Here is a 27,114-nt window from a genome sequence, read left to right as displayed (position 1 = left end):
AATATTGTTCAAGCTATTAGAGCCCTTTAAGTAAAGGAAATTCATTTTCAGGTACTAGAAGGAAATTCTGAGGAAGGGAACCCTGAACGATGTAAGTTTCTCTCTTCTAAATGTCACTAATGCTAACAAAGATCATTAAAATAGCAAATGGGTTTTTAGAATGCATAAATCTACTGATTTCCTTTTAATCTATGACCCCTGGATAAAACAGCAGGCTGTATCCCAAATGAGTACATTGGGATTTTCTATTTATGTGGCTACATGGTTAAAGGAACCAGGACTAGATTTTTCTTTGTCCTTTTATTTCAGAAAAGGAAATTACCATCATTACAAATTAACCCAACCACCCCAGCTGGGTACAGTGTCCTGCAACCCTGTAGACAATAGATGATAAAAGTATGAAAATGTCTTTGGCAAAGGAGTCAAGATAGGAAGTTGGAGCAAGTCGCTCCATAGAGAAGCGATTTATCACTGATTCCACTGAGAGCTTGTATTGTGAAGTTAGCTGCTTTGAAGATAATGGAATGAAAGCCACAGCTTTGCTTCATTTATAAAATTGTACCTTTTATTATGGGGGCACCTTGGAACATCTAAAATGACAGTGAAATAAAAGAATAAAATTATGCAGGCAAAATAGACAACAAAACAATGTGTGACAAAAATCAATTAAATGTGGATTTAAATGATTTCTTTAACAATGCCTGGGTATTATCAAGTCAGGGAAAACATGAACAGTGAGCAGAATTAGAAAAAGCATGAGGAATGGAGAAAGGACAGACAGGAGGTGTGAGGAAAGGGGACAGAAGGAGAGAGATGGGAGGAAAGAGGAGAAGGAGGGTAGCAAGAACAAGGAAGAGGAGAAGGAGGAGAGAAATTTTTCACTTCTCTGCTAGCTTGATCTGCTCAGGTTGTGACTAAGTACGTCGTTTGTTTCAAGAGTAACTAATTATAAAACCCAAGACTTTACACGTACTCTATCTACATACTAAAAAAAGGAAGCTATCACTAACTTAATTGTTTCTCTTTTTGTTTGTTGTAGTTATAAAAAGTTCTTTCCATTTAGCTTTCTATATTTGCAAAAATAGTTTTAAAAAATGTTCTGGGATTTCTAACCAAATCCCTCAAGCTGGGGAACACACATGGCAAGGATCAAGACTGAATCTCGAATCATTACAATCAGGGCCGTAGCTTATTTTAGCTCACAATGCAACAGAATCCCCCTGAGTTAGTACATGGGGGATCATCTCAGGAAACAAGGCATTATTAGAAAACATTAAGACCAGGCTTGGTGCTTCCAGGAATGAAGTCTGATGGGATTAACTCTGGATCCCAGCATCAGGCTTTCTATCAATAAAAACTGAGAAAAACATGATTCTCAATACAAACTAGCAGCTGTATTTTATAATGGAGAAGGACAACAAAGGAAAAGACAGAAGTCTTTGAGGTTCAACACACTATAATCAATTAAAATATTCTAAATTCTGTACCTCTGTCCTACCTTCCTATTTCTCCATATTCCACATTCATCTCTTTCAGAGTTATTGGGGGGAGTAGGGGACATGAGGGTTGCCTAGCTCCTTTACATTTCTAGAAAAAAAAAAAAACCAAAGGCAAAGGAAATGTGTGCTACTCCCAAATCTGGACTCTATCAATTCAACAAAAGATCAAATTTATTTTCATCATAAAATTCATCGGTGATCGCACCAAACAATTTTGAAGCATTAATTGAATGTGTATTACTACATAGATCTGCTGCTTCTCACATATAAAAATCCGTTCAACGTAACAGGCTAGATAGCATGAAGCACTGTTATCATGTCCCATGGTCTGTTGTCTAGATAGAACAAACAATGAAGCAGTGAGACTATGTTATATACCATAATGCCAACTCAGTCTCTATATGAATACTGAGTCACTGACATGAATGTTTTATTGCTTAGTGGGTCCTACACTAAAATTCATACAATCATCTGAGGCATATCTTCTTGAATCAAAGATTATGGAACAGAATTTTGGTATCCAGCTTTGAAAATGATTATATTCAAATACTCTTTTCAGATAGTCTATGCTCAATATAGTAGAAATAGTTCAGTAAATAATGAACTGAGAAAATTCTTTTACTTATAGGTGTGGTGTGTGTGTGTGTGTGTGTGTGTGTGTGTGTGTGTGAGTGTATGTGTAAAAGTAGTTGGTATGAATCTGATGTAATCAAGTGGAAAGAAATGGTTTAAGTAAATATATACTTCCATATATTTATACAAGGAAAATTGGAATTCATCGCAAATTATTTACCTCTTTGAGTTCGCCTTCAGTATTAAGAAATTCTGTAACTCCACTGATAAGTTTGGAATTCATAAATAATGCTTCTCCATACCTTAAAAGATTAAAGAAAAAGCTTCCATCATTATTCTAGATAACTATTTAAGAAATGTTACTATGAAGATTTTAGATTCTCTGTCAATAATTCCATGGACAAGAGGATCTAATTGTTCATTTGGATTGCATAAATCTTGTACTAACAACACAATTATTTATGACAGAAGACAGTGAATAATTTGCATCAGTTGGTAGAGGGAGTTTTCTTACCAATTTGTCTCTTATGCTAAGGATTTCTATCATGAACACTATTGAACCATATTGCTATCATACTTTTAGAACACTTATACTAAAATGAAGACTGTGTTTTGGAAGCAAACATCAAACCACCTTAACAAGAGATTTCCTAATACTTCTTTAATTCAAAGAATTGTAAGTAACTTAGCTTCTGAAGAACTTAGTTTTTATTCTGTAAAATAAGAGATAAGCTGGATAACATATAATTTCTTATCATTCTAATATCAAAGTGTTTTATGGAAACAGCTACATGAAATAAAACAAGTAAGCATTCAATAACAATATCAGTGATTATACCATAATTAGTATGTGGTTAGAAAATTAACATATTATCCATTAATGAAAATGATTATTTTTCTAAGAAAGTGCCAATTGTTCTTAATTATGCTTTCTCAGACAAAGATAAATAAGATGATATCTTTCTTGAAGGCATTTTATTATCTAGTTGAAGAGTCAGACATGTAAACAGACAATTCCCACTTAATGTAACTAAATGTGGCATTGATAAAGTTTCATGTAGCATTCAGATATGGTATCTAGCTGGAGGGTCTTGGAAATGCTTTCAAGGAAATGGTTCATCTACACTGAATATGGGAAGTTCTGTGGAAGTAATTTTGGGTAGAGTACCAACACAAGCAATAAAGAGTTTGTGCAGGCAATGATAAACAGTTACAATTGTAAGCAGTAGGGCTGAGTGTGTAAACTGTGAGCCTAAAGAGAAGAACAAGAAGATGAGAAAGTATCGAGGAGATTAGATTTCAAATATGGCATGGAACTTCGCAAAGTTTTACAGCAAGGGAATAATTGCACTTAGTTTTCAGAAAGATGCTTGGAACAATGGGAAGAGGCTTGTAAGTATATGCATATGTGTGAGTGTATTGTAAAGTAACAGGGAGACAGGACACTATTGTAAGGGGGTTCCAGTCCCTTTACTAAGGTGAAATCCTGCATAGGGAAATGGGGTAGCGGACAAAAAGGAAAAACTCAAAAAACACTTTGGAAGTGTTAAATGGGAAGACCTCTTGTCTACAAATGGCAGTGCAAGACGGATGCCTCGATAGATTTCCAAGCATGTAGATAATGGTAGATCGGTGTAGGTAGGTGCACTCCAATAGAAAGCCACAGAGGGGAAAGTGTCCATCACAGAGCATGGCTTGGGTGAAATATTTGAGGTAGAAATGTGAACTTGGAAGTACTTGAAACTTCAAGAGTAAATGAACAAGAAAATCTTTACAGAGAAGAAAAGATATGTTGGAAAGGATTTCCCCATGAAGTTTACCATGAAGGACTGACACAAGACTTGGAGTAGATGAAGAGGACAGTCTTCTTTGTCAAGATAAATATTGCTGTATTCGTAGCTACAGTAAAACTTCAACCTTTCTAACTTTTGCATAGAGGTTGTGGATGCTGAGAAACAAATTAATCATAGCAGTAACTAAACACTTTTGTTGGACAAGAAGCAATGTATGTACAGATACATTCCACTGAACTCTGACCTGCAAAACCAATGAAAAGCTGTATGTATTGATAGGCATTTAACATTTTTTTAAAGTGAAGAGCTCATTTATATCAATTTCACCTTGCTGCCTATTGTATGACTATGCTATCTATGCATGACAGCAAAGCAAGCTCTAATCTTCCAGGGACTCCAAGTTCTGAACTGAAAATACAAAAAGTCAATGTGCTTTATAGGAATATTGGGATATCTGTGGATAGAAATGTGTTTAATGACCTACTATTTTCAACTGAACTTATTATACCAGGGCTGCTGATAAAAGTGTGCTTAAGTATAATATTTTTATTAGTTTTTAATAAGAGACAGAATAATAATTTGGCTTAGTATCTGGGAACATTTATGTTTGAAAAGGACATCTAGCATTTACATACTCTACAAGAAATTTAATTTTAAAATACTCTAGAGATTATCAGAGTAATACATTGGCACTTATAATACATTTAAATACCTAATTAAATATTTTATAAAACTGAGGCTGAAGAATTTTCACTACAATACAAGACATCCTGGAAAAGAATTCCACTGCAACTTGAACCATACAATGATTTAAATGATTAACGTTTCTTCTCCTCTATATAGTGCCTTCATTTAGATGTCTTATGATATCTACATTTAAAAGAAATTTAAAACAATTATATAGAAGTAAAGTTTCTTATTATAACACTAATTACATCTTATTTACTAATAGTCTTCTATAACATGTTCAGGATATAGAAGTCTTACCATAAAAATTATTCAACTTTGAATATTTGATAGAATTTCTAGGAAAATTGGTCTACTAAACATTTTGTACCATGTGTTCAGATATAATTAATTAATCATTGTCTAATAAATGAATAATGCTATATAATTTCTAAAATAATTCTGAAGAGTAGAACATCCATCATGCTTGACTATTTTTAAAATCTTACAGTATTACTTGAATCTTAGTTATAACACAAAACTTGGGCCTTTGTTCTTCATACGTCTGCTTTCATTTACTTTTTCACACATGCATGATTGAATACTTATTTCTACCTGGTATTTAATATCTTCCATTTATCTCGGAAAAACTTCCAGGCAAGATCTCGGCCATGAGGATTTCGAGCTACGTGAATTATGACATCAATTGCATCTTGATCCAGCACAACCTCTGAATTCAGGGACAGATTTAGAAGCCTATAATGGTAGAATTGGGAAGAAATTCTTAGGAAGCAACATACTTTATAATCTCAAAACTTACATAATATTGTTTCTCTTAATCTTCAAAAGTATATAGGTCAGTGAAAACTTTCCTACTACAAATTTAATAGAGAAAACTTCTGTTTATAAAAAATGGAGAAGGCCATTTAAATTAGATACGTTAATTAAACTCTAAAAATTTCTATGGGATAGGGAATTCACACATCTGCTTTCAGATTGCAAACTTTTCTTTAAAAATTTCTGCATTAAGTAGATATTTTCATAATGAAATATTTTCTTATACACATATATAGTTATCAAATAATTTGTCATGAATATGTTTTAAATAAAAAACAAATAAGTTCAGATGTTTTTACCATCAAGTGATTTTAGTTATGTTGGTATGGAAGATTTTCTTATCTTTAGGAATATGTATATGAGGCCAGGGATTTAGCTCAGTGGTATAGTACCTGGAAAGTGCAAGGTTCTGAGTTCAATTTCCAGTTCAGAAGAAAAGGATAGATAGATAGATAGATAGATAGATAGATAGATAGATAGATAGATAACTTCAGAACAGTTTGATTAGAGAATACTTTCATTACAAAAACAAATCTAGAAGATTAATTACCCACCTGTTTAATAAATTCCTGTCATCACTGCACGTTAAGGCCTCCAACAATATTTTCTTTTCAGAAATTGCTGTGGTGGAGTGGAATTTCATCCAGAGGAATTCCCACACATCCTCATCCAACAGCGATACTCCTGTGCAGTAGACGATGTCTCTAACATTTAGCGGTATTCTGAGGAAGCAACCCATGGTGATTTTCTGTTAATTAAAAACTTCATGGTGTTGAGAGTAAAGACAGACCTTATTTGGCATGCTTTTTTATTTAAAAAAAAGACTTTTTCCTAAAAGAGAATCATACTATGCAGTAATAATATTAAAAAATTAATGACTGGATGAATAAAACAATGTCTTTCATTCAAAAGAAGTTCTGAAAGCAAGTTCTGTGTAAATTCTTTTTAAAATTAGTTTTATTGATATGTTTCACATATACATAATGACATCATAGGAAATGTGTATTTGTATGCAATATGTCTTAGTTCTTTTTTTCACATTCCCCTTCCTTTCCTTCAACCTCTCTTCTCCACCTATTTACAAAAGCTTTGTTTCCCTTTGTGTCCACACTTGGAATTTTATTTCAAGATGCTGGAGCCTCTGCTTACATTTTCATCTCGGAGAGAAGAGCCCAGTGGCATTTTTGTCTGTATACTCTGTACAGAGGTAGGCAGGCTTTGTAGAGCGTAAGAGTCTAAACTATGTTAGACTCCCTGGGTGGCTAGACCGCATCGGATCCTCCAGAGCTCCCAAAGGCCAGGAAATCGAATATTGGGTATTTGGGCAACGCAGGAGAAACTGGGTACTGCAGACACAGACCAATTTTTTCCCCTTTCCAGATGATAACCAAAACCTGAAATTTCACCCCCATCCCTGTTTGCTCTGTGCTGGGCATGAGGGAAGATACACATCAACCTCTGGCTCAAACTGCTACTTTTGTCTTCTCTCATGAAGACAGACCTAGGGGAGCTCGAAGACTAGGGAAGCGAGTCCTAATTCTCTGTATTGTTTTGGAGAAGGCGGGGAATTACAGACTTCAGTCAAATCTTTCTGTTCCCAGCATTTAGCTAAGAACTTGGACTTTTCATCTTCTTTGAAGCCAAACAAGGAAAGAATCTATGGCTCAAGAATTCAAGTGGCTGTCTCCATTCTCCTTCAGGTGGGTAGAATGTGCCAGTCCTTTCAGAGCTGCTGGAGAAGGCAAGATAGCCATCCCTCTGGAGAACTTCCTGAGAAAAGCTGGAAAGAATCTGGCATCCGGAGGGTTTCATCCAGGCCATATGATGCTATGTCAGAAGTACATGTCAAATGAATAGGCTAAGTCTTCCTACCGGGTTTGACAATTCAGGCCTGACATTCCCTAATGGTAGAGGAGTCTTCCACTTAGCCTTTGGATTCCTCAAGAGTAAATCTGTCCATGAGTTACTGATTAATGTGCATCTGTAGGGCAGAAGGGGCCCAGAGATTACTGCTTTACCAACTTGCTGACATCTGCCCAAGGTTACATTACCCTTTAAGAGAGTACCATTATCAAGAGTAGGGCCTACTCATTGACATTGGTAATACCACTAGGATCAATGATATGATAACGCTAAAGCAGCCAAAATACAATGCTCTGAGAATTCAGCCGCACACTTATATGACTGCCAAGCCTTATTAAAAATTTTTAGTTACTTATTTATTTATTTTTAATTTACGTATTTGGTACAGGGTCTTGCTACCCATCTCAGGCTCATAGTGATCCTCCTGTTTCAACCTCCCCAGTGCTGGGATTACAGCATGCACCACCATGCCCAGTCTCAGTGATCAGCTTGGTGCAGGGCTGTCACAGCATGCGGTGCCAGGGATTGAACCCGGGTCCTGGTGCTTGCCAGACAGGCACTTAGACCATGGAGCTATCTCCCAGGCCCATGAAAATTTTTTAAAGTCATAATTATTCATCTTTGCAGGACATTTGATTTTAGCAAGACTAGATTGCCAATAAATAATCTTTATATTTACCAGTGCTGAAGTGATACTTGCAGAAGCACAGCTTCTTGGTGACAGAAAGGGAGGTATGTTAGCAGGATAGCTGAGGGGCTGCTGTGTGGCAAGAAGGCCATGCACACAGAAGTGGGAAAAATTGGCAGGAGAGATAGCTCAGTAGAATAAGTACTTGCCTGGCAAGCTCAGTAGAATAAGTTTAATCCCCGGTACCAACCAAAAAAAAAAAAAAAAAAAAAAAAGGGCAAAACGGTGGAAGGACATTGAGAAATAATGTTGGTTAAAATGACCAACACCCTGAAAAAATTGAACACAAGTGTGGCTGGAAGGCCTTTGAAGGCAAGTACCTATACTAGAGGGGTTTTCTGTCTCTGTGACTGCAGCAAATGAAGAGAATGGCTTGAGCTCCGCAATCCACCGCCTGGATGTGCTTTGTACAGAAGTTCTGATCAAGCTTCTCCTCAAAAGCAGCTCCTTTGTGTCCAGTCGATGGATCACGGTTGATTTTTATGAAAGCGAAGCACACATATCCTTACACATACAACCTGAAGTACACAATGGTACAATGAAAAGTAACTGTCAGCCTTGGGTATAAATCCGCCCAGATCTCAGGACAGAAATGACTCCATGATCAGAGACTAGGGTGTACACTCACAGAGGTTCAGATGGCTTTTTGGAAGTGAAAACAGAGATGATTAGCCCGAAAATGCTACTCTCATTTTTCCAGCATGTATTCCCGCCCCATCAGTTTCTCATCTTCCTTACACATCCACCAAATAAAGAATTAATGTACAATTCACAAGATCATTTATACTCATCACTGAAAACAAAACAAGATTGGTAAGCACTGAACATGCCATGGGCCTTCAATTCCCAACGACTCCCATTGCTAATGAAATCCCCTTTTGTTGCTAAATTTGTAAAGATGTTCTAATAACATTTTAGCAAAATGATTGCTCTGGAGACAGTTTAAGATCTCTCTGTATAAACCAAGTCATTAGGAACAAATGAAAAAGCTCATTTGTTTGTAAAGCATCAGCTACAAAAGCACAGAGCCCATAGTTACGAACGGTACAAATGAGTCCTGGGAGACACTTGACATCAGGATTACAGGGAAAAGAGCCCCTCCTAGTGAACAGGAAAATTGTTTATGAAGATGTGAGCATCCCGGTGGTCATTTCTTTTAAACTGCTACCTCAGAAGTAAATCCTTTAATGGAATTTGATCAACTGGAAAGGAAACCTGTGTTTTTCTCCAGGTATTGTAAACATGCATGAATAGTCACCCGGCCTCTCCTAACTACCTTCATGTGAGATGAACAGGGTCACATTGAGTCAAAATTTAATGGCTTTATCATTCTTAAGGTAGTAACACTGCAGAAATTATTATCTAATTAATATGACTGATACTGTGGCCTTTATTGCACACTTACTTTAAATAGGATTATGACAGTTCATTTGCAAGATGCAAGTGTTGAGAGCACAGATGTTCAATGTATCAGTTGGAATTAATTTATATAAACTAAATGTTTTGGTGGCATATGTTTAAAAAAAAGCAGAAAAATAAATATATCCATCCTTCAGCATTATTTTTACTGAGTTAAACAATGATAGTTGTCTTAGTACTGTGACAGCAAAGTACAATAGACTGGGTTAAGAAAAACAGGAAGTTTGTCACTTACAGCTTTTAAGCTGAAGGTCTGAGATCAATGTACTACCAAGGTCATCTAAGGTCATATTCTAATGAGGACTTCTTTGGTATACATATAAGCTTCTGGCTTCTTATTTTGTCCTCAAATGACAGGAAGAGGGCTGGAGGACTCTGACATGGTTTTCAGTACCGGCATTAATCCCTTATGAGCTGGCTGCTCCCTACTAACATAATTAATTTCCAAAGATCATACCTAAGACTATTACATTGTCATTGAGGATCCTTCTTTTATGGATTTGGGGGCTGGAGGTGACATAAACATTCCATCCATAATATTGCTGGATTGAAACTAAATCATAGACAATTGGTACTTCAGTTAAGAAATGAACAATTTGCAATGTATTTATAAATTACCATAAGTAACTAAGAAAACTTCCCAAAATTTATTTGTGAGAATTTTTATTTCTGTATACTTTTTAAGGCAAAAATTCTGGATTCATCCAGAATACCAACAATGTACTGGTTGAAGCTATGATACAAACGGAAATGGAGACTAACATAATAGATTAATAATTAATAATATCATATGGTTTCTTTTAAAGATACAATACAATACACATCTCAATATGCAGTATGTATAATACCATATGTGAAATTTAAAACATTAACCTGTTCTTAGGGAAAAAAATACTGAAAGGATAAAAAAGAGAGTATTAATAACATTTGCCTTAAAATTTAGGCATTATAGATAACTAGTAATTTTGATAATTCTGGCTTTTTTTTTTTTTGGGCAGAACTGGGGATTGAAGTCAGGCCATTGCACTTGCCAGGGAAATGCTTATTCCACTGAACCATCTTCCCGGACCCTGTTAATTAGCAATTTTGTTATTCATATATTTCAAGTTTAATAATTTAGTAATTGTTACCATTAGTTTGGTAATAAGCAAATGTATAACTACATGTATAAAATATAAATTATCTTAGAAATATAAAATTATATAAGTTATAAGTATATAATTATAATTACATTAATATAAAATTATCTTAGAATAAAATACATTCAGTATATAGAAATCTTATTGAATAACATAATGCATCATGATAAATATTAAATATCTTTCATGAAAATGATACTTGCTATAGGAAAAAATATACTATTTTCAAATCTAAATTTTGATCCTTAATTACAATATAAATTTATTTCTAAGAAGGATCTCACAGGAAGTGATTCAGCCAGTAACTACCCTTAGGCTTGGGTAAGACAAGGACGTGGTTTTGGACTTCATTTTTCACCCTAATTGAGCAGGGATAAAGTACATGAGTTTAAAGTCCTTTCTTTCTCTGTGACTGTAAGATTCTTTTCATCAGTGACTGGATTAACATTGAAATGTGGATTTAATTATTTTCAAAGACAATGAGAAATATTGCTCAAACCACGAGCTACTCAAGAGTGCTCTTTCTTCCAGTGACACTGCACATGCCACCAATACAGAGTGAGGCCTAACACTTAATTAATTTTAATTAATGTCAGATTAATTAATTCATTCAAGAGATGGCTTGCCTACTGTAATGAAAAATGAAAAGCTTTTGTTGAAGCTTCACACCACCACCCCCAAACCTTTTCTGCTTTAAAAGTATTTATGTCCTTCCCTCTTGTAGGACAGGTAATCTATGACTTCAAAATATGAAGCTAAAAATAATCTTTCACTTAGAAAGGTTGATGTTGTACATCATGTCTTCTACTCCAACCTTCTCTTCCTGCATGCTTCAGACCCTCCTCTGTTCTGAGAAAGTCATCCTGAGTAAGACTTGAAGCTGCTTAGAAAGCATCTGTGACTTTGCTCTTAAGTATCAATTTACTTATTGGAAACATGGGTAATAAGTTTTTATAGGGCTGATACAATGTTAGCAATAATCTTTGTGCATGGCACACTGCCTAGTACATATTAAGGGCTAAACACGAATGTATTTCCATGTTATGTACAGTCCCATGCTCAAGTCATACAAAATTATCATGATATGGAGTAGTAGCCTTCCAGTTCCTCATAACTTTTATGACTATTATTGTTGATATGTAGTAACAATCAATAGTCCTATCTATCCCAAATAAGTGGAACTATTTATAAAACAGCAAAAAAGGTTTAAACAATCTCACCATATAAGAATGAGTAATTTATTTAAAAGCATGACTAACAGTGCAACTTAGTAAAAGGCCTTAAAATATTATTCCCTTTAATAATCCCACCTAACTTTCTTGGTACAATTGTCAATCAAACATGATGTCACAAATTCTTTTAACAATTCTGGTAACTGGGAGGAATATCATTTTGAGGCATCTCTACAGAGTCTCCAGCAGAGGGACAGAATTCCATGTGAAATGTACTGCCACTGAAGGTCAGAAGAAAGGTCACTAGGCAGCAATATCATTAGTTAGGGGCCTTTCATGTTGCAGCTAGGTTGACTCTGTTTCTGAAGGATTTCTCTCTTCCTTCCCAGCATTTGCTCATTGTCCCTGAAGCTTAAGTATAACATAGAGGAATACCAAAGGCCCAGAACAAAGGAAAGGGCAGTTGAAAAAGATCTGCAGGGACCTTTGCACCTCAAAGCCAGTGAAATGTGATGGTGAACAGAAAAACTTCATGTAAAAAGATGTTCTGAAAAATAACCTGATCCTTCTTGAAATTGTTATTTTGCATGTTTCAAAGTGCATAGGTAGTTTTTTCTATATGAAATGAAAAAGAACGGCTGCTGATGCTGCTGATTTATTTGGGGATTTAACTCTCAACAACCTGAATATACCAAAAGATTATGTTTTAAGATGTCTGCATTTATTAAGTGGATTTCAAAGTTAAAGTGAATTTATTTGAGGTCATTGGCTTTACTTTGAAATAATAGAGGTAAAATTTTTGTTTTCAATACTTAATTCCCATGTGTGGAGTAAGTAGAATTCCTGGAAGTCACTCAACTCAGCGAAGATGGGGAAGTAGGTTAAGTACTTGGGTTATAAAGCCACTTTATAAAATATAATGTCTAAAACACTAAAGTGTAAGAAACAGCACGACCCAGGTAACCTCTAAAAGAAAAGAACAAAAAGGAGACTTCAAAGAAAAGTTATAAAGACAGAAAAAAAGGAGAATATACAGATCCCAAGACATTTAGAATGAATGACAAAGACCTACAAAGAGGTAAAATGGATAAAAATAAATAATTGGAGAACATATAATGTATCTAAACTTTTTCTGTAGTGTGGATTTTAAACCCATCCTACTGAAGAGCTTCAAATAATGGCATCAAACATTTGATATCCTAGGACCTTCCAGACTTTCTTGCCTCACAAACAGAATTAATTATAAGAGCTCAAAAAGATACCTCATAGCAAAAGTAGAAAAAATAAAGATACCTATGGCGACTCATTCTAAAACACAGAGCAGCAGACTGCTGATATAAATAATTGTAGGAACACAACAGAATTGAGGACTGAAAAGGTACCTAGTTGTAGTAGAAGTTGTGAAACGGATGACAAATTACCCTATTTAGGGATGGCCGTGCTAAAAATGAGACAAATCGCTTTCTTATAATCACTTGACTATTATCCATGGCTTTTCAATTCATCTGCTCCATCCTCACTGAGTTTGTAGCTTCTTGTTTACTCATCTCTGGTGAGGGCACTGTAAATTTCAATGTCTGCTGTAACATGAAATCGGCATATACAAGAACTAATGACGCTGTCTGGATTACTCCAATTAGGAAGCAGTTTTCTTTAGCTTACCCACTAAGGTGAAGGAGAAAATGTGGGCATGGTGTATCAGTTACAACAGCAGATACACAAGCATTGCTCTTCAAACCATGGCCAAGACCTGTGAGCCTGTGACAACCCCACAGGAGTACAGTGGGCTCCACCTCAGTAAGTAACATCTATTTCCTAGGAATAATTGATGGAAGCAGTCATCTTTTCTACCTTTGACAAAGTTTGAAAAATTACAGAGATGTCTTGTGTTCATCAAATTACTACTTCTCTAATGTGAGTGTCCAAATGCTCTTGACCTTCATCTTTCACCTACTGTCTCCATCACTGAGGCTAACTGGCATGACCCTCTAGCCCGGGGAGACTCAACTCTCATAACTCGATATTTTTGGAATTATGTGCTGCCACACAACGTCAGCATTTTTCTCATTTGAAAGTTCTTCAGGGCTGGCCAAATAACTCAGCAGATTAAAGCATCTGCAAGCAGGTGCAGGGACTGGGGTTAGATCCGCGGGCCTGCCGTGCCGGCACTGACCCCAAGGTATGCTGAGAGGGTGACTGGGCATGGTGGCGCATGCCGGTAATCCCAGCTCTTGGGAGGCTGTAAGCAGGAGAATCACTATGAGTCCGATCTAGTAGTGAGACCCTGAACACCCTGTAGACTCTTCCCTAAAATACAGAAAGAAAAAAAAAAAAGTTCTTCAACCAAAAAATAGATCTTATTTTGGCTAAAGTAAACTTTACTATTTGTGTGTATGTGAATACATATGCACACATATATTTCTCAAAATATAATTTTCAGGTGTTCTTGCTTTTAAATGATAGCATGATATATAAAATACACTGTATTTTTAAGTTACAGCATGATACATAAGAACGCACTGTACTTTTTAAAAATAGAGAGGTGTTCTTGCGCACATCAAATCTGAGATGTACTATGAAATATACTTTGACCTTCCTATTACTTTTTCAAGTGAATAAGCAGTAAAACACTGGATAAAGCTCAAATACACAAATACTTTGAAGAATAACTGATGTGTTTAAATTTCTGAAGGATACACAAAATAGCTATGAGGAATTGAGCTACACTACATGAAATGATTGTAAACTCAGATTGTGAAGAAAGAGAATGATACACGAGGAAGCTACAAATTAGAGGAAAAGTCATTTTCGACGGGGAGATGATTTAATGGGGAAATCACACAAGTTCTTACTGCATGATAAAGATTGTGAAATAGGAAGAAATCGTTCAAAACGAAGGGGAGCAGGCATGAGGAGGATGGAGAGGAAAGAAGAAATGAAGATAAAAAGGGTAAAATAGCAACAAAGCTTTGTAAATGAAGACTGGAGGAGGAGCTGAAGAGTGGGGAGGGAAACAAGAAAAAGAAGAGGAACAAGATCTACCATGTACAGGTACAAATTTCCTAAGATGAGTGTGTTCATTATGTATATTTACCTTGTACCAATAAACTTAATTTTAAAACACACAAGTTCTTTATTTTGTAAAGTAACTGAAATGCTGGAAATATATTCATGCATATATACCTGTAACTAGCAGGTACGGGTTATAGTATTGCACATGTCTGAAATAAGAAAATAAAAGTGTACACTAAATACTAGCAGCATATATTTAAGGATAAAATTAAAGGTTTGGTTATATATGAACATTAAATAGAATCACTTCAATACTTTTCTATTTCATTTTTAATAATAAAAAGCATTCTCGCTGTTCAAAAGAAGGAAGGATGGAGGGATGAGACACTAAATATTAACAAGGGAAGGGATCCTAGAAATGAGTTCTTTTGCTGTGAATTTCAGGAAAATCTCTACACTTCATTTTTACTTTATACCACCAATCACTCCTTTGCTTCTCTTCCACTAAACAATCTAAAATAATATTATGATAGTTGCTGGTCATACATTGTGTTAATGTTGTAAGCAACCAGAACTAACTTTTATTCTTTATTTCCTTCACGAATATCTTTAGAATAGAGTGAATTTAAAGTTCATAGGTCAACTTGCACTATCTCTTGGTGTTGTACCAAAGAAAACACTAAAACATACTAAATAGAAAGCAAATCTACAAAATAAGGCAGAGACTGAAGTACGCATATTAGTTTCATTTATGGCTACACAGCTCGCGCTCATAGTGATCCTCCTGTCTCAGCCTCCCTAGTGCTGGAATTACAGGCGTGGGCCACCACACCAGGTTTAGTCGGCTGACTCAGCTTACCCAGCGCTCCGGGGCCAGCAGAGCATGCAGTACAAAGGATCAAACTCAGATCCTTGTGCTTGCCAAGCAGGTGCTTAGACCACCGAGCTATTTCCCCAGCTGGGAAAATTTTAGGTATCATTTTTTGTCCAATTTTTATAGGGAAGGGTCTACAGGGTGTTCAGGGTCTCACTGTGTAGATCTGACTCATAGCGATCTGCCTGTTCACAGCCTCGCAAGAACTGGGATTACAGGCGTGTGCCACCACGTCCAGTCTCAATTACTGTTTCAGCATGCCCCGAGGGCAGGGCCAGCACGGCAGGTCAGGGATTGAACCCCTGGCCTCTGCACCTGCTTGCAGATTCTTTAATCTGCTGAGTTATTCGGCCGTCTCTTAGATATCAATTTAAGCATATTATTTTAGTGCCTATATGTGCATAAAACTTGAACCCGATTGAACTATTCTAGTAAACTGCTCTTAAGAAATTGCCCTTTCCTTGCTCAAAAATGTAATCATTAACTCCTGTTAGTCTTCCTTCCTTAATAATGCTCAAATATCTCTGCCTTTTTATTTCCACTTACCAGCTTGTAGAGCTAGATGTTTTTCTTGATATCTTTGCATTGGTCAACTTTCTATATAAGAATCTTTCAGAACACAGAGCTCTCATTCATTGTACTCATCTGAGTTGTGTTTGTTTTCTATGGCTGTTTTGAACTTTAGCCTCTGTTATCCCCCTGTCCCCATACCTCATCATGCTTTGGGTATATAAAGGTAGGATCTAGGTACTTTTTCTATCTACCAAGGAAGGCAGGCAATCACAATGGAAAGGATGCCTGCTGCATTCCAAGTGTCTACAGTGCGCCAACACATAATAGTTGCTCAACATGTGATGCATGAAAATATGAACATAGACCCTTTGATTACTAAATCGAAAGAGAACCACAATTGGACCCACTGTAGGCGAATATGTATGTGTACGTTCACACAGAGCAAGAAAATTGGGCCTGCTAGAGATGATCCTAGAGAAAGAGCCCTTCTCCTCCTTCCTTTCCATTCTCACCGAAGAAAAGCAAACATCGATAGGCAAATATTATACATAAAAGAAAAGAGCTCACCTAGATCTCTTTACAGTATAAGATAAAATGAGTTTTAGTGGATGAGATGTGACGTAAGTAGCAACTGATTAAAAAGAACAAGAAAGAAAATGATATGTATCTGAGAGACTAAGACAGGCAATATTTCTTAAAGTAAGGAGAAAAAGGCAAATATCATCCTGTAACTAATTGAAGATGTGTTTAATAATATTTTGTTTTACATTTTATATCCTTACTGTATTTCAAAATGTAAGGCCTGAAAGTTAAGATGTTTGTATGTTTTACTCTCTCTCTCTCCATTCAAAAAGATGCAACCTGTTACACAAACACAGTCAAAACAAATGTAGAGGCGAGGTGCACACCTGTCAGCCCAGGAGGGATGCAGCAGGCATACCTGGAGATGAAGCCCAGGTCTACCACCTATAGTTGTATAATCTTGGCAGGTTGAAGCCTACATAGTTTAGGGTTTGTTTTCATAAAAGTAGATGGTGAAAGTACACACAGAAAGCAGCAATGGTGCCTGAAATGTAATAAAAATTCAATAAAGTAAATAGAGTTTTGTGGCCATAATTAACACCAATAATATCAGTAACATTATGATTAATTGCATGTGTATTGAGACTTATGAATTATGAATTATACATACTGCAAAGCTCCAGAGAGGCTCTTCTACTTATGGTTGTTATTGTAGAATCTTCTTAATTGTTTCAATTTTAAAATAAACTTCCAATTCAACAACCATTTATAATATAGAAGGTACTGGTTGTTTCAGGGTATTTTTAAAGTACAAAAAATGTTTCACTTTTAATTAATATGTTAGGGAAAGGATAGCACTGTCTATTGAGTTAAAACTTTAAATAAGTGAACTCCTTGTATTGGTTTAAAGCTCTTGTTGTCCCTTTAAATGATGTTTGAAAAATAGCATAGTATGACCACACAGTTAATTTCAGTTTAAATTTGTTACTTGCAGGAAACCCCACACCCCCATACTACGACCTCTGTATAATCAACTACACAACTTCAGCGGTGATTTAATGCAGAGATTTTCAAATAGCAATTCACTGGAAATCATAGTATATTCCCTATATTTCACTCAGTGAAATTTAGGCCCATTGTTTTGTTGTTGTTGTTGTTTACTTAAATCAACAAATGAGACAAACCACTTTCTATCCCTTTAATTATGATTTTATACATAAAAGACTATCATCTTTTGCTTTTTTTCTCCCATGTTCTATTTTCATTTTTTTTTTGTAAAGTAAAATTTGAGGGCTTACGGAATCCCTTCCCTAGCTCACAGTTGTGAGATTTTTTTTTTTTTTTTCTCTATCATTGCTATTGTTCTATACCAAATGCTTGGCAATTTGTCTCTTTTCTGAAATGTGGCATTCTGCTGAACTTACTCTGCAAACTGTAGCCTAACAAGACCTACATGTAGCTCAATCTGTTTTTATGCATGACATCACCATTACAATTCAACACACTGTAGCATTTGAATATTTTAACAGGAATCAGAATGTCAATTCATTCAATTTATCATCCACGGTTAACTCTTGAATTTTTTTCTCTGTTGCTACCATCTGCAGCTATTCATTGCACTGTTCAATTCCATTATTCTTCTTTCTACCAACTTTTACATCTGTTCTGTTTTTCTGATCTTAATGTGTCTGTTTTTGCTTTCTCCAATATTTCAAGATTATACTGTGCAGTAGTATAAAACCCCAAAGATTTTCCATCCCTACTTCCATAATTCATTGTTCTGCAGATTCTTTAGCATAAACAAATATGTCCCAAAATATTTTATAAGTATGGTGCTACATTTCAATGGGCCATGCAGAAACAAAACCAAACCAAAAAACAAAAAACAAAAAAAAAAAACCTTAAATAAGTAAAATGACTAGAACTGCTCCAACAAGCACACTGAAATGTGTGAAATATTCTTTTGTCCACTGACTTAATTTAGCAAAGTTAAATTCAACATCAACTACGTTTATCATTGTTCGAGTATTAAGCTGTCATCCACAGAAATATAGATTAAGCCCCTGCTTTTCACATAAGTAACGTAGTGAGCATCATGTACCTCCCATGTAAGAAGGCACTTGTGATACAGAGGGGTGCAGAAGGTTGGTTATGCAAACTTTAGAAAGCATGGAGTTACTTTGTCTTCACATGTTTATTTTTTCACTTACCAAAGACCGCAAAACAGATAATACATAAATAATGGAGGAAATAACAAAGCAACCTGAAAGTATTTTGCCTCAATTAGTAATATTATCATGAATAAATGACAGAGCTATTAAAACCCAAATGACCTGATATTTTATATGTGAATTTGTATTTATAAGGAAATTACAGGTGTGACAGATTATTTAAGTTGATAACTTAAAAGCTCATACAATTTGCCAGGTGAAACAGGGCGTTCTTAATCATAACACTCTGAGATGCACAAGCAAAAAGAACCCAAGATCTACCCCAGCCTGGGCAACTCAACAGTTTATCAAGACCCCTTCTCAAAATGAAAAATAAAAAATGTTAGCATGGTGGTTCAGTGCAAAGGATCTGGGTTCAATCCCCAGTGTATCAGGAATCCTCACTGTATTTATTATTTTTTTTCAGAACCAGAGACTGAACTCAGGCCCTTGCGCTTGCCAGGCAAGTGCTTATTCTACTGAGCTATCTCCCCAGCCCTGTATTTATTAAATTAATTATGTGCTTTCTCTTTGGAATCCCTATCCATCCACCTTACCTGTTCCTACGCAGCCACTTGTGCCTCTACATCACCCTATTTGATCTAAAACTGTTCTCCTTCTAGCTTATGAACGAAGATGAGACACCTCCCAGAGAGAAGCCCATCCCTCTGTTGTGTTCTCTATCTTGTACTTTGCTTCAGAACAAAAGTATTTGTTTATAGAATGGCACCTTCTATTACTTTTATAGCCCTTGTAGCTTCTAGCTAATGTTGGGAGTTACTCAACAAATTTTGTTACATAAATTAATTATTTTTAAAATAGCATATTCGGAAAAATTTTATTTTTAAGACATAGTCCTGAAACTAGACTGGACTTTTCTCTAGAGAAACTGATAATGCAATGGCTTAAACCCAATTTTAATGAAATGCTAAGAAAATGTGTCCACATGGGTAAATCTGTTAAAGGAATCAAGACAATTAAGGAAGGGCAATGTTTATAGAAAACCATAACAATTTAATTGGTATACCTCTTCACTTCTTCTCTTACAAGTATACATATCTTGGGGCTGTGTTATATCTCAGTTGTATAATACTTGCCTAGGATGTGAGAAGCTCTGGGTTCAATCCCTAGCATCACAAAACCATGCAAATAAAAAATACTTTTCTTAATAAAATTTAGATTATTGATTATAGATAAAACATTTCATGATCTAATTATATACGATACAATTAAAGGAAGTCATGGGGCTGGCCAAATAGTTTAGTGGATCAAAGCACCTGCAAGCCGGCGCAGGGGCTGGCGTTTGATCAATGAGGCCCCGCCCCTGGGGCACCCTGAGACAGCGATTGAGACTGGGCGTGGTGGCGTGTGCCTGTAATCCCAGCTCTCTTGGGGAACTGTAAACAGGCGGATCACTATGAATCCGATCTAGTAATAAGACCCTGAACACCCTGTAGTCCCTTCCCTAAAATACAGGGGAAAAAAAGGAAGTGATGAAAAGATTTTTAAAAACCTGTTATAACAGACTCGAATCTAATGCAATAGTTTTCAGCAGACTTAGCATAATCAATAATGAACATTTTTAAAATGAGGATACTTAATTCTAAAAATCTTATGACAGATTCAATCACTGTCTTCTAATACATGATGGAGCAACAGATGACAGTGATAAAATGTTTCCCTTCTTAGCTTTGCAGAAGACAAGAAACAATTAACTAAAAGGGCAGGTAGGAAAGGGTTACAAAAGTAATGCTTCTGTAGTATAGGACAAATTACTAAAAAATGCAGTGAAAGATTTCCCTCAGAGACCTTTGGAATAGAATAGCTACTCTTTGATTTCTAGTCAGTGAAATATTAAATTCAAATCTAAAGGACTCTAAAGACAAACACCAGTTCATTCCTTAAGTCCTATCACCTGTGGTTCTCCAAGCCTACCCAGGATGCATCTCTTTATCTGTTGTCCATGGGGTCATTCCCACCATCAACCTCAGAGGTCAGCCCCTTGTGGAGCATAAAAGAACATCATCTCTCGAGTTTGTCCCTTAATTCCTCTTCTTTCCCCTCTGACTCCAGCTCATTAAAGGGGTCACAAACTGGAAAGAAATATAGGTTGCCCAAAGGATAAAAAGAAACGGAACGTAAAGAATCCTTGGAAGTACAGAACATGTTAAGGTAATTTAAAACACTAAAGTTAGAAGACCAATGACCTTTACTCTTTGTTATTCATGTTCAGTATTCCTTTTGTTAATAAGGGACATTTAGTTATAAATTTTTCTCAAGAGTAATTCCATTAAATAACTTTCACCTCCTATTTCATATGTAAATTATGTAGAATAAAATTCTAAGATAAGGTATAAGTTTAAGGTCATCATCACGAGTCACAGAAAGAGCAAAGATCTCTTTTCATAACCTTTTGCTTTTTAGTTCTCAATACTAACATTTCTTTTCCTACTTTATTTATAACATACATTGGTGTTTTATGAACAAATACCACAACCTTTATGAATAACCTTACATGATTTGGAGTGAATTTAATTATTTCATTGGTATGAGATGGCAGAGCTGGTAGATTTGAAATAAGGTGGCATCTTGGGGGTGATGAGGATCTATACTAGGATTTAGATTGAAGTTGAGGGAAACACCCAGAAATAAATGTATTGACATTTCATGTTGCTGCCTAATTAGCTGTGAATCTGAAACAAAATTTTGTCATTTATTTTATTTTATTTTATTTTATTTTATTTTATTGTACAGGGTCTCACTACACACCTCTAACTTGTCATGATCCTCTTGTTTTCAGTCTCCCCAGCCTCGGATTACAGGGGTGCGCCACCGCACCTGGACCCGGTCACCTGCTCAGCGCGCCCAGGGTCGGGCCCAGAGTGGCATGTGGTGCCGGGGATTGACAGTCATTGGGGGGAGGTTGCCTTTTTTCTCAAATGAAAAAGGGAACACATGTATTCACCAGGATGTGAGAGCACAGTTAAATAAGTATCAGAAGCGCAGGCTTCATTCCAGCTTACCTATTCCTGTTGCTGGAAATCCAATCTGAAATAAGAGTGGACGCCTGCTGATGACAGTGCTTGTTGCCAAAACTGCAGGCCAGCATGATCACTTCTCTGCGGAGTTCCCTGGACAGCATCAGAAGAAAAATTAAAGAGCAATATACACAGCTGCAGAGAAAGGGTACTTCATTACATAAGCTGTACGTAAGTAAAGAGTTACACAAATATGATTGTTAGATATGAAAATTCTATGTTGCGGATTAAAAGAGTTAATTAGACAGGTGGGAAGTTAAATAGTATAAATCTTCCTTGATCTCTTTACTCTGATCTCAACACCACAGTAAAGGCAGAGCTCAAATTAAAACAGAGCAAGGAAGTGCCTTTGTTCTTCCAGTCAAGCAGTAGAGACTGTGCCCCTAGCAGCAGCCCTCCCGGGAAAGTGAGACACACAACAGAGAAGAAAAGAAAGCCTCCTGCTACTAGCATCACAGTGGTATTGGAAGGGTGGGACTGTATAACTGGGTGGAGAGAAGAGTGTAAGAAAATAAGACAGTACTCATGTTGGTAGGAAGCTTGAACAAGAGATCCATTAAAATCATTCTTTGGCCATCCGAGCTTGATGTACGTTGTCGCAACTTGTTTTAATATGTATTCCTAAAAGGGAAATACAGGTAGAAATTTTTTTAAAATGTCAGTTTCAAATCACTCCATTCTGATTATTAAATTCTGTAATACAATAAAATATATTAAATATGCCTATTTTAAAATATTAGTAAATTTATAGGCACAGTAATGTTCTAGTTTTATTCAACTTAGTATTTCAAATACAGAAAACAAGGATAAAATACTACTGGGGTGGGAAGAATCTTTTTTTTCTTCCTAACGAATGACTAAGTAATTTGCACTATTAAATATTTTAAGTGACAATTTCTGCAACAACATGAGGAAAATGGGGAATATGGATAATGACACTAGCCATGCATTTGTAGAAATACATGCAGGTATCCTTTATGAAAATGAGTGACTGATGTATATGCATCCTGTGTCAATAGAGCATATTTAATGCAAAGCTGTTACATTGGCCCAGCCAACAACCTACAGTTATTGAAGATGAGGTACACAGAATACTTCCTTGTAAAGATATGTTATTACGAAGTCAACAATCTATTCAACCAATGACATACTTAAAACTCAACACAAAGGCAAGCTGTGTTCTCCGTCACTTAAACATGGACCTTGAATTTGTCAAGGGAATGAAAACATTGAAATTACAGTAAAAGCAATTCTTTTTTAAATTTTATTTATTTATGTGTATGTGTGTGTGTGTGTGTGTGTGTGTGTGTGTGGCCAGCTCAGCCCACCAGGGGGCGGGGCTGGCTGGCATGTGGTGCTGGGGGATTGAACCACGGTCTCTGTGCTTTAGCTTAGCTTGTTCTAGGTAGGTGCTTTAGACCACTGAGCCATCTCACCAGCCCAGCAATTCTTAACTTGCACTAAAAATGAGGTATCTGACATGGTGCACTATTAGAAAGGACAAATAGACACAAAAACGCATTATCCTTTTCTAGAAGTTTCATGCTAAAGTATTTCTGTGTTGGGAAGGAAAAGACATGAAATAGATATTCTAAGCAGTTAAAAATTGTATTATAATTGTAATGACCCATTTTTTCCTTGTCTGTTGTTTAAAAGCTTAGACAACACTAAAAGTGAACAGGCAAGTCAGGATAATTCTCTTTTAAATTATTTTAAAAATACTTTTTTACAGGCTTAGAACAAGAAAAAAGGAAGCAATAGTAACACTAATGGTTCCAATAAACAATATTCGTGTCATGACAATCCAATTATGAGTAATTCCAAGCATGTGGGTTAATCAGCAGAGTTAGCCAGAGTAATTTTTGTAAAACAAAGTTTAAGGTGAAAAAATAGCTAAAGAAAAACAAATGGTGCACAAAATAAGTAAAAAGCACTCTGATAAGAAATGTAGAAATCAAGGGGCCGGGGAGATGGCTCAGTGGAATAAGCGCTTCCCTGGCAAGTGCAAGGGCCTGAATTCAATCCCTGGTTCCACCCCCCGCCCCCCAAAAAAAAAGAAATGTAGAAATCAAAACTTGGCAGCTCTCAATCCCAAACATTATTCAAAAGGGTTATTAAATTAGATTAAGTGGCATTAGCAATGTGACTGGTTTTCCAGGTTTTGAGCTTAGAAAACCTGGTCAGGTAACATTTGGAATGTTTGTCGTGCCTTTATGTCTGTTTGGATTACGTGTTGTTTGCTTTCCTGCATCCCCTTGGACCCAATTATGAGCGGGCTTTTGCCTCAATGTTGATCTTATCCTTGTTAATTAAGGAAGTGAATTGGATTTACCATGCCCTTTTGGATAGAAATAATGGCTAAGAATCTTTATTGAAACTGTCTATTTTCTGTCAAGATCTTTGGGATCCCTCTACCCAAGTTAAGTCCATTGTGCACACAAAGCCCTTTAACTCCTGGAGCGTAAGTTTGAACTTCACGGATTTTCTATGTATATTCCTTCCATAATTTTGAAGCTTTTAAGCTTAATTGACATTTTTTGGTTAGAATAAAAAAATAACTTGTATTAAATTTCTTTAAATGATTGTCATTGGGAGAACAACCTGCTCAGGCCCCCTCCTCCTGTCCCTCTCCAGGAAAGGAGCTTTCTTTCCCCCCAGTAAATATATTCTGCTCATAACCTCCGTAATAAATAAATAAATAAATAAATAAATAAATAAATGATTGTCATTGGAGCTCCATAGAAAGTTAGAACAAAAATGATAAACTAGTAAAATTGACTAAAATAATTCAGGATAGGTTTGCATATATTAGAAAATGAGACAACGATTTCTCTTCTGAAAATGAGAAAAACAGAAATTATATATTTTTACATTGAAGACATTGTAGTTTTCCATGCGGTCCAGTAACTTATCTAGAGGATAAAGAGCCCGGCTGGCAGCATGCCAAGGAAGAAAATCCTTCTCCTCAGACAAGTATCTGATAATCTCCAGGGGAATATTCTGAGGCAAATAACCGGCCCTGCAGTCACAAAAAAAGTTCATGTTAATTATATGCACAAAAGATGCACGATGATGCAAGAATGAAGATTTTACTTGTGCAAATAAAGGGCAGAAAACAAGATTCATCTCAGTATTAAAAAGCACATGCAGAAGCTATAAAAATAAAATTACCTACTTTTTAAATATAGTACTACTTAGGATGCCAATGTCCCTCATTATATTCAGAGTAAGGCAGCGAAAGATTTGCATGAATATAAAAACACCAGAGTGTGTATTTTTTTTTCTTAAAGTGGAAATAAATATGGCATTTTAACAAACCCTAGGTCAGTGGTGATGACTTTTGGAGACCTAGTGCCCAGCCTGCAAGACAAAACCCATTTATTTAGCACAAAGTTCCAATGCTGCAGTTGAGCCCGAACGCTCCCCTTGTGGGGCAATGCTGGTGCAACTGAGCTCGCGGGCCACCCATGATGGCTGTGCGCGCCCACTGTGCCATGTGTGCCCTCAGTTTGCCACCCCTGCGCTCAAAGAAAGTCATCAGCAGTAACAAATAATTGGAAATAATTGATTGTGAACAATGTGATTTCAGTTCATGCATTCCTTTTTTATATATAGTACTATGTAGTAACATGTCATATATTGTTTTCAACAAGATTATCAAGTTAAACCGCCAATTTAAAATACAGAGTACATATGTTAGATTAAAATATATGCTTTATTTTCAAATCCACTTTATATTCCAGACATTTATAAAAATCAGTCCTAGGTGTTAATGAAGTCCAATGAGAAATGTTAAGATACCACTCTTCTCCTTTTCTGCCTTTAATATAGATGTTGTGTCAACTTCGGATATAATACTACATTATTTAGCAAAGATAAAATGTAGCTTTTTAAAACTGCCTGAATACATATTGTCTATATTTGAACAGGCCATATCTGCAAGAAAAATCCAAAAATATTTGTGTGCCTCTATTGTCAATAGATTCTATTTGACATCCTTGCAAAAATCAAGGCAATTATAAATGATGCTACATTACAGGTGGTCTCAGCCTTGACATTTCTACCACGGATACTAGCATTAGCAATTGTGGTGGATTATTTGTTCTTAACTATTGCTACAATCTGAATAATGGCATCTTTCCAAAAAAATCATGTTTTAGAAGTTGATATTCAATGTGACGAGATTAGGAGATAGAGGCTTTTGGGAAGTGAGTAAACCAGGAGGATTCCAACCTCGTGAATTGAGATTAACACCTTATAAAGGACGCTCAGATCAGCTCCCTGTCCTTTCCACTCAGTGCCATGGGGACCCAGGAGGAAGGCAGGCACCATCTTTGGAGTACACCAAGACCTCTCCAGACATCCAATCCACAGGAGCCTGGAACTTGGAGTCCCAGCCCCTAGAATTATGAGTAAGAATATTCGATTATTCATATCAGTTTAAGGTTTTTTGTTACAGCAACAGACAAAAGAGTCCATGTTAAATTAATGTAGACTTCTAACGTGAGACCAAGGAGAGAGGAAGTCAAACAAAACCTAGTGCTTTCACACTCCTCCAGTGTTACCTACTAGGTGGACTGTCTTATCGGTTCATGGTGGACGATAGACAGGAAGAAAAAAGGTCTTTTCTCATCTGCATCTGTAAATCTGCAGATTATTTTGGCCTTAGTAATTGTGATAAGCAAAATTACTCAACAGGTTAATACAAATGAATATTAACTGTGTTTGTAATATTTGTAATGAAACTCAAATCTACAGATTGTGCTTCATATTTTTTAAAAATTAAAATGAATTAAAGCAAATGAATATATGACATTCACGGGTGTGTTTCAACAGTGGGATAAGACCAGCCATCGTTAAAATCCAATGCAAGAATGGTGAGAAAACAAAATTTAAAAATATCCTATAAAGTTTGTATGGTCTAGAGTACATCGATATGTGTGCCACTTTTCCTGCGAAGTGTCCTCTTTATGTTTACTTGTAGAAATGGCATGAAGTTGGACTCTAGAAAGAGCAAAGAAGCACCTTTATCTTTTAGCTAAAATAACATTTCAATAATAGTTAAGTTTTGCCCTCGCACACTTACTGCTTGCTGAGAAAAGAACATAACGTTTATGAAAATAATGATTTGTTTTCTTCCTTAAAATAAATGTAGGGGCTGGAGAGATGGCTCAGTGGTCTAAAGCACCTACTTAGAACAAGCTTGGCAAGGCATCAGGGACCGCGGTTCGATCCCCCAGCACCACATGCCAGCCAGCGCCGCCCCCTGGTGGGCTGAGCTGGCCACACACACACA

At 36.1% G+C, this 27,114-nt stretch overlaps 1 protein-coding gene across 1 annotated transcript in view; it reads right to left on the bottom strand.

Moving 5' to 3' along the window:
- Nucleotides 1-27,114, bottom strand: part of Trhde (thyrotropin releasing hormone degrading enzyme) — a 462,867-nt gene that overhangs the window by 4,608 nt on the left and 431,145 nt on the right. The window contains exons 13-18 of the mRNA XM_004632174.3: nt 24,690-24,837; nt 22,342-22,439; nt 21,804-21,911; nt 5,923-6,090; nt 5,147-5,287; nt 2,293-2,374 (exon numbers count right to left, since the gene is read on the bottom strand). Coding sequence (XP_004632231.2) covers nt 2,293-2,374; nt 5,147-5,287; nt 5,923-6,090; nt 21,804-21,911; nt 22,342-22,439; nt 24,690-24,837 — 745 coding nt within the window. The remainder of the gene's footprint in view (nt 1-2,292; nt 2,375-5,146; nt 5,288-5,922; nt 6,091-21,803; nt 21,912-22,341; nt 22,440-24,689; nt 24,838-27,114) is intronic.

This window comes from Octodon degus, unplaced genomic scaffold (assembly GCF_000260255.1).
Source record: "Octodon degus isolate 3935 unplaced genomic scaffold, OctDeg1.0 scaffold00047, whole genome shotgun sequence".
NCBI classification, from domain to species: domain Eukaryota; kingdom Metazoa; phylum Chordata; class Mammalia; order Rodentia; family Octodontidae; genus Octodon; species Octodon degus.
This window is presented reverse-complemented; position numbering and strand designations above follow the sequence as displayed.